General features: G+C 45.7%; 1 protein-coding gene across 1 annotated transcript; it reads left to right on the top strand.

The window, feature by feature from the left end:
• Nucleotides 1–1489: 1489 nt before the first annotated feature.
• Nucleotides 1490–2452, top strand: SOX2 (SRY-box transcription factor 2). Its single transcript, XM_068983244.1, has one exon. It carries the CDS (start codon nucleotides 1490–1492, stop codon nucleotides 2450–2452), a length of 963 nt encoding a protein of 320 aa, XP_068839345.1.
• Nucleotides 2453–8022: the final 5570 nt, after the last annotated feature.

Here is an 8022-nt window from a genome sequence, read left to right as displayed (position 1 = left end):
AAAAGCCACCTCCAAGCAGTGCCGGGGGAAGCCAGGAAGTTGAGACTACCCTCCCCCATAGGCTGCACTTCTCAGGGCCCTTCTGTTGATCTTTTTCTTCCCCCCAGCCCCTCTTTGGAACCCGGCTCCACTGAGATCCCTCTTTGGGGCAGGGGAGGGGTGGGGGCGGGGAGCTTAGGAGAATGGGGAGAGAGGACGAGCGTCCCCTTTTGCACGGACTGAGTGGAGGAAGACGGGTGGGAGCTGTGGCTAGGGTGAGGACCAGCCTGTGGTTTCCTGCCCCGCGGGCTGAGCTGGGCCGGGAAGAGGGTGGATTCGGCTGCTCACACAGGCCTGGTCTGACCTCAGCTCTAGAGGCAGCCGCACAGTCGGAGCAGGCTTTATTTTAAAAAAGAGAGAGAGAGAGCACACTACGCGGAAGCAAGAAGATTTTGAGGACAGAACTTCTTGTCGGGACAGTGTGAGAAGGGGGCGAGCGAGTGTCGGTGCCCGTGGAGCGAGCAGGGCGAGCGGAGAAGCCAGCTTAGGGAGAAGCGCTGGAGCGGCTGGAGTTGGGGGAAGTGTGCGGAGGAGCGGGAGAACAATGACATACCAACTCCAGCACCGCTGATTTCCCGAAATATTAGTGGGACAGTCTCACTGAGCCACCTTCTCTGTCTTGCCCCACCCCCCACCTCAGCTTCTCGCGCCCTCCTCATTTCAGCAGCCCGCACCAAAAGAGTAAATTCAAGATTAAGTTTGAAGAAGAAAATATCGTAGTCTTAGGGCTGTTTACCCACTTCCTCCGAAAAGGCGTGTGGTGTGACCTGTTGCTGCGAGAGGGGATACAAAGGTTTCTCAGTGGCTGGCAGGCAGGCTGTGGGAGCCGCCTCCCCCTCCCTCCCTCCCCCTCGCGCCTTCCCCCCGCCTCCCCCGCGAGGCCGGCGGCGCGGCAGGCCCCGCCCCCTTTCATGCAAAACCCGCCGGCAAGGCTGGGCTCGAGTGGAGGAGCCGCCGCGCGCTGATTGGTCGCTGGAAACCCATTTATTCCCTGACAGCCCCCGTCACATGGATGGTTGTCTATTAACTTGTTCAAAAAAGTATCAGGAGTTGTCAAGGCAGAGAAGAGAGTGTTTGCAAAAGGGGGAAAGTAGTTTGCTGCCTCTTTAAGACTAGGACTGAGAGAAAGAAGAAGAGAGAGAGAGAAAGGGAGAGAAGTTTGAGCCCCAGGCTTAAGCCTTTCCAAAAAATAATAATAACAATCATCGGCGGCGGCTGGATCGGCCAGAAGAGGAGGGAAGCGCTTTTTGATCCTGATTCCAGTTTGCCTCTCTCTTTCTTTTCTTCCCCCAAATTATTCTTCGCCTGATTTTCCTCGCGGAGCCCTGCGCTCCCGGCACCCCCGCCCGCCTCCCCTCCTCCTCTGCCCCCCGCCCGCGGGCCCCCCAAAGTCCCTGCCGGGCCGAGGGTCGGCGGCCGCCGGCGGGCCGGGCCCGCGCACAGCGCCCGCATGTACAACATGATGGAGACGGAGCTGAAGCCGCCGGGCCCGCAGCAAACTTCGGGGGGCGGCGGCGGCGGCGGCGGCAACTCCACCGCGGCGGCGGCGGGCGGCAACCAGAAGAACAGCCCGGACCGAGTCAAGCGGCCCATGAACGCCTTCATGGTGTGGTCCCGCGGGCAGCGGCGCAAGATGGCCCAGGAGAATCCTAAGATGCACAACTCGGAGATCAGCAAGCGCTTGGGCGCCGAGTGGAAACTTTTGTCCGAGACAGAGAAGCGGCCGTTCATCGACGAGGCCAAGCGGCTGCGAGCGCTGCACATGAAGGAGCACCCGGATTATAAATACCGGCCCCGGCGGAAAACCAAGACGCTCATGAAGAAGGATAAGTACACACTGCCGGGAGGGCTGCTCGCCCCGGGCGGCAACAGCATGGCGAGCGGGGTCGGGGTGGGCGCCAGCCTGGGCGCGGGCGTGAACCAGCGCATGGACAGCTACGCGCACATGAACGGCTGGAGCAACGGCAGCTACAGCATGATGCAGGACCAGCTGGGCTACCCGCAGCACCCGGGCCTCAACGCGCACGGCGCCGCTCAGATGCAGCCCATGCACCGCTACGACGTGAGCGCCCTGCAGTACAACTCTATGACCAGCTCGCAAACCTACATGAACGGCTCGCCCACCTACAGCATGTCCTATTCTCAGCAGGGCACCCCTGGCATGGCGCTTGGCTCCATGGGCTCGGTGGTGAAGTCCGAGGCCAGCTCCAGCCCCCCCGTGGTTACCTCTTCTTCCCACTCCAGGGCGCCCTGCCAAGCCGGGGACCTCCGGGACATGATCAGCATGTACCTCCCCGGCGCCGAGGTGCCGGAGCCCGCCGCCCCCAGCAGACTTCACATGTCCCAGCACTACCAGAGCGGCCCGGTGCCCGGCACGGCCATTAACGGCACACTGCCCCTCTCGCACATGTGAGGGCCGGACGGTGAACTGGAAGGGGCGGGGGAGACATTTTCAAAGAAAAAGAGGGAAATGGAGGACAGCAAGAAACAGCATGGAGAAAAACCCGGTACGCTCAAAAAAGAAAAAAAAAAATCATCCACAGCAAATGACAGCTGCAAAAGAAAACGCCAATCCCATCTACACTCACGCAAAAACCGCGATGCCGGCAAGAAAACTTTTATGAGAGATCCTGGACTTCTTTTGGGGGGACTATTTTTGTACAGAGAAAACCTGGGGTGGGCAGGTGGGGAGGGCGAGGGAATGGACCTTGTATAGATCTGGAGGAAAGAAAACTACGCAAAACTTTTTAAAAGTTCTAGTGATACGGTAGGAGCTTTGCAGAAAGTTTGCAAAAGTCTTTACCAATAATATTTAGAGCTAGTCTCCAAGCGACGAAAAAAAAATGTTTTAATATTTGCAAGCAACTTTTGTACAGTATTTATCGAGATAAACATGGCAATCAAAATGTCCATTGTTTATAAGCTGAGAATTTGCCAATATTTTTCAAAGAGAGGCTTCTTGCTGAATTTTGATTCTGCAGCTGAAATTTAGGACAGTTGCAAACGTGCAAAGAAGAAAATTAATCAGATTGGGCATTTTAATTGTTTAAAAATTGTACAAAAGGAAAAAATTAGAATAAGTACTGGCAAAACCATCTCCGTGGTCTCTAAAGGGGCAAAAGTTTTAGATTGTACTAAATTTTTTAACTTAACTGTTAAAAGCAAAAATGGCCATGCAGGTTGACATCGTTGGTAATTTATAATAGCTTTTTTTGTTTCCCAACTTTCCATTTTGTTCAGATAAAAAACCAACATGAAATTACTGTGTTTGAAATATTTTCTTATGGTTTGTAATATTTCTGTAAATTTATTGTGATATTTTAAGGTTTTCCCACTTTTAGTTTCCGTAGTTGTATTTTAAAGATTCGGCTCTGTATTATTGAATCAGTCTGCCGAGAATCCATGTATATATTTGAACTAATACCATCCTTATAACAGGTACATTTTCAACTTAAGTTTTTACTCCATTATGCACAGTTTGAGATAAATAAATTTTTGAAATATGGACACTGAAATTATGCTTGAGTCTTTCATTTATTTGGATAACATTGTGATTATAACCCAGCTCCTTGGGGAATATACTGTGCTCAGCCAAGAACGGCAGAGTACCTAAAACCTTGGTATTCTAGTCCAGTAGCATGTGCTAATGTTAACAGCAACAAATAAATGGCTGGATGATTAATTGAATAAGTACTCTCGAAAAAATGGAAATGCTTATGTCATTTCCAAAACAGAAACTAGGGACATATATTGTAAACCCACCCTCTCCTTTTCTAAGCAGCATGAATAAGCATGGTGGGGACTTAAACTGATTTATGCCACTTGTTGCCAGAAAGGAGTCAATTCTGAAAAATTTCATGTAGCTTAGCAGATGGGGTATTGAGCCAAATCAGAACCAGGTTGGCTGGTTTTGTTTTCGTTTTCTTCACAGCACAATGGCCCTTTGGAAACGTGGTTATAGGGGGAAATGATGCTTCTTGTATAGGAATAATTGCAAACTAGACAAGCAAAGTGCTCATCTGCTGGGTGGGTGTTTAGATTACTCTGGCCCTGCTATTGTCTGAGAAGAAACAAGTGGTTTGCTTCTTTGTTCCATCACTTCATAAACTTTTTTCTCTACATTTTCCTGTTTAGGGGCGAGGGAGAGCAGAGCGCGGCTTGCAAAAACTCCCCGACTTATCACAGCTATTTATTATTATTATTGTTTATTTTCTTTTTTCCTCTCTCTCCCTCCACGAATTCCATTTCTTAAATTGACAGCGCGGGTCCAAGCCTGTAGCCCCAAATCGGATAATCTCTGCAGCTGATAACAAGCAAAAGAGAAGCCAGGCAACAGCCATATTAAAGAAGAAAACAGTCAACTCTGAGGTAGATATTTTACTTTGTCCGGTCTAATCACATTTAGAGATGATTGTGCTTTTGATCTGTTAACCATGTTTTACTAGAGTAGTAGAGAAGTAGGGGGAGGGGAAAGGGGGTGGAGAAACAAGATTGGATTTGTTGTTTTCTTTTGCCCTAGGAAAGGTAAAGAAAGACTGTAGTTATCCTCAGTGAGAGCGGAAAAGTTAGGGAATCGCCACGGTCTTTGAATTAGCGATGTTTCTGCTTCGCAGCGAACCCGCGCGCTTCGGCGCAGGCAGAGAATCTGTAAGACCGACTCGGGGACTTTTCTTTTATTCACTACTTACGTCGTTCATCTTCCCCTACCGAAGGGGACCAGGAACCTAGAGTCCTGCTTTTGGAGCGTGGGTTTCCTTCCTACAATTTCAAGGGCTGCTTGTGTGAACTTGCCACAACTTTGGAGAAGTTGGAATCCAGCTGCGCCTTTCGCCCCTTGAGTAAAAGTATCGGCTGCAGCCACTAAATTAGTTCATCCCGTTGCTTTGCATCTTCTCGTTTTCCAAAAAAGTATTTCTCTCTCGTGGTGTTGTTATATTAGTTCTGGGCTCAGCTGGGGATATCCTCATATTTTCTCTTTTTTTTTCATATGGATTGCTTTGTGTGTTGGTTTTTTATTTTATTCCCTTTTTTCATCCTCATTTTTAGGGTAATATTGTACTGGGAAAGACAATTATTATGCCAGTTCCCAATTCTAAGTGAGGCATTTCCCCCCCTAATTAATGCAGAGACTCTAAAAGAATTTCCCCTGGCCTGGCCAGCCATTGTAATGCATATACAGATTATTCACGTGGTAATGAGCACATTCGCCAGTTCTTGCTCACACATACGAATAAAAGAAACTTTGAATAAAGATCCAAATGATCTTGCTGGGGGGTGGGTAGAATATTCCCGGAATTTGAGCCAATCAACTATATAGAGTATATATATTTGGAAAAAAAAAAAAACAGATATATTAGAAATATGTATTGGGGTTTGGAGTAATTGCACTGCACTAACCTCCTGTTTAAAAAGCCCCACAGGATCAGACTAAAAAAGAAAAAAACTTACTGGCAAAATGCTCAGATTCAAATATTTTGCAAGAGGAAAGAGAGTGATATTGTAGGAAGTTGAACTAGTTTTGAATGACTGTTACTGTCTGCATGAAAGGAGAGTACTCGCGTTCTCCCTCCTAACCCTCAATGAATGGAAAAACATTTTGTTTGCAAATATAAATGCTTTTGATAAATTGCATTTGAGGAAAATGATCCATATTTCATCACTCATTGGATTGGGTTAAACGGTTCCCCAAGATGTGTAGTTTCATGGCTAGATCGATATTGAACATATGATATTTTAATTATAACATGATTTCCAAGAAAGGGGTAAACCCATAAGCTTGCCTAGAGATGATTATCTCCCGGTACTAAACTTGTTGAGTGTTCAGTTCCTTCCTTGGGATATTATCCTGCTCACTAAAACTATTCAATTTGCAGTGAAAGGGGTGAATTTAATGTTTTGCTAACCTTATACACAGAATAGAAATGGGCAGAAGGATGAGATTATAGTTTGTTCCCTCTGCAATTTTTTTCTCTCCCTGCATCCCCTCCCATACTTTAAATAAAGACTGTTAAAATATTTTGCTGAGCTGTAGTAGATTAGCAAGGTTTCTTGCCAATGCTGGGAAGCCGGTATTACAGATGGTCCCAGGGGAAAATGGCTCACATTAACCACTAAATGAATATTTGACAAGGGCTCATTCGGAGGTATTATTACTATAAACGTGTCCCTACTGGACTTTTCAAGGGTCAAAGAGCAACGATTCAATTAATTATTTAGTCTGCTAGTAGATTTGGTTGTAATAGCTGTACTTATTTCTAGAACCAACACATTCTTACAGTAGGAAATCTCAGGAGAATCTTCTCCATCAGCAGTGCCTTGAATTGAAATACACACAGAGCCCTGGCATTCTAAAGCTGACTTTTTCATAAAACCTTCTCCTGGACTGGGAGTATGTGTATGTGTATTAAGGGGGAGAGGGGTTATAGTCTCTTCTTCTATTTTATTTACTGGTTTTGGGTTTCAAAGGAAGAAAATAAGAACATAATAAGTTGTCTTAATTTCTGTATCATGTCTGGCATAGTCTTTCAGGGCCTTGCAATTTGGAGAGAGAGGGGAGGAGATTTATTTATAACCTTTGCCTTTTCTAAGTGGAGATGTCACAGAATTTCAGAAACTCAAGCAGGCTCTGAATTTAGAAAGGATACAGATTCCCATTTGCCAGTAAAATTCAGGTTTTAAAATGGAAGACTCTGTAGATTGAGTACTGAGTTCTAGTAGTCTCACAGTAAACTGGGGTACAAGATAATCCTTCCTCCCCTCTCTACCTATTGGGTATGAACATTTCCAGGTGTAGTAGGGGGTGAATGTTCCATTTCTGCCCTGTCATAAGTTCCTCTGACACCCCAGGTAAAAAGGGAAGAGAAAGATTTTAAGAGTAAGATTCTTTGACAAAAATATAAGGTGAATGAATAAGAGATAAGCTGCAAGGGGTGGGGGAATGGGGACGGGATGCAGTAATTACAAACCCAATTCATTCAGCTTTTCAGAACTTTTGTTGTGGGCGCTCCATTGACGGGTTTTGAGCTGCCACTTTTCTCACATTATAAAGAACTGATCAGCACCTCAGGAGGACAAGAAATACCGTTTAACTGCATAGTGATGGGGTCTTCATTTAGAACCCTTACAAGAAGAAAATTAAACAGTGCCTTTGTGTGCACAAGGTTTACTTTTCAACTGCTGACAGTTTATAGCTAACTGCCCTGAGATTGAAGTTTGATTGTGGTTTGATTGCCTGATATCTGGCATTGTTCATTAATTTATTTGTTGTAATTAAAAGATTTTAAAATATCCTTCCCCCCTGCTTTTATTTCTTGCTTTTGGAGGATTTTGCAAAACAGGTTCTTTCTTATATTTTGCTTTGTGGAATGAATTTCCTTTGCATGAGCTTTAGCAGAGGCCTGAGTTAACAGTTTATTGAACTTCCTTTCCAGCACCCCCCCAATATTGCCTTAAAATAATTTGCATCTCACTGTTTTTTATACTGCCTTTCCTTGCTCTCAGAGCAAAGGCTGTTTTCAGGACAACTACAAGTGAGATTGGGGGTAGGGTTGACTGATTTATTTTCGTCGCTTTTTTTTTTTTTTTGACCGAATTTGGAAGATGGCTGGATGGATTTCCTTAGGGACCTCCTCGATGAGGTAAATCCCTTTAAGACAGGAGAAGAGGGAGAAACTCTTGACCTTTACTATGAAAATATGGATTAAAGTCCAAAGGGACACGGCTTCCAGAGTTCTAGAGTAAGCAAATGTGGAAAGAGCTTTCCAGAGATAAGGAAATTGCCCAAACCAGAGAACTGGTTTAGTGTCTTTCACAGTTATTTTCTATTTAAAAACTTTCCTGGAAATATGACCTCTGATATCACCCAGAGAGACGTTGTAACATCACTCCCTTCTGACGATGCTGTCCAGTTTTATAATTTTTGTTTTCAATTTTTTATGTTTTGCTTATGTGGCCTTTTGGAAATTATAGATTTGACTTTCGTAT

The sequence above is a fragment of the Capricornis sumatraensis genome, chromosome 1, assembly GCF_032405125.1.
Source record: "Capricornis sumatraensis isolate serow.1 chromosome 1, serow.2, whole genome shotgun sequence".
NCBI classification, from domain to species: domain Eukaryota; kingdom Metazoa; phylum Chordata; class Mammalia; order Artiodactyla; family Bovidae; genus Capricornis; species Capricornis sumatraensis.
The sequence above is the reverse complement of the archived record's forward strand: the minus strand, read 5'-3'. Positions and strand labels throughout refer to the sequence as shown.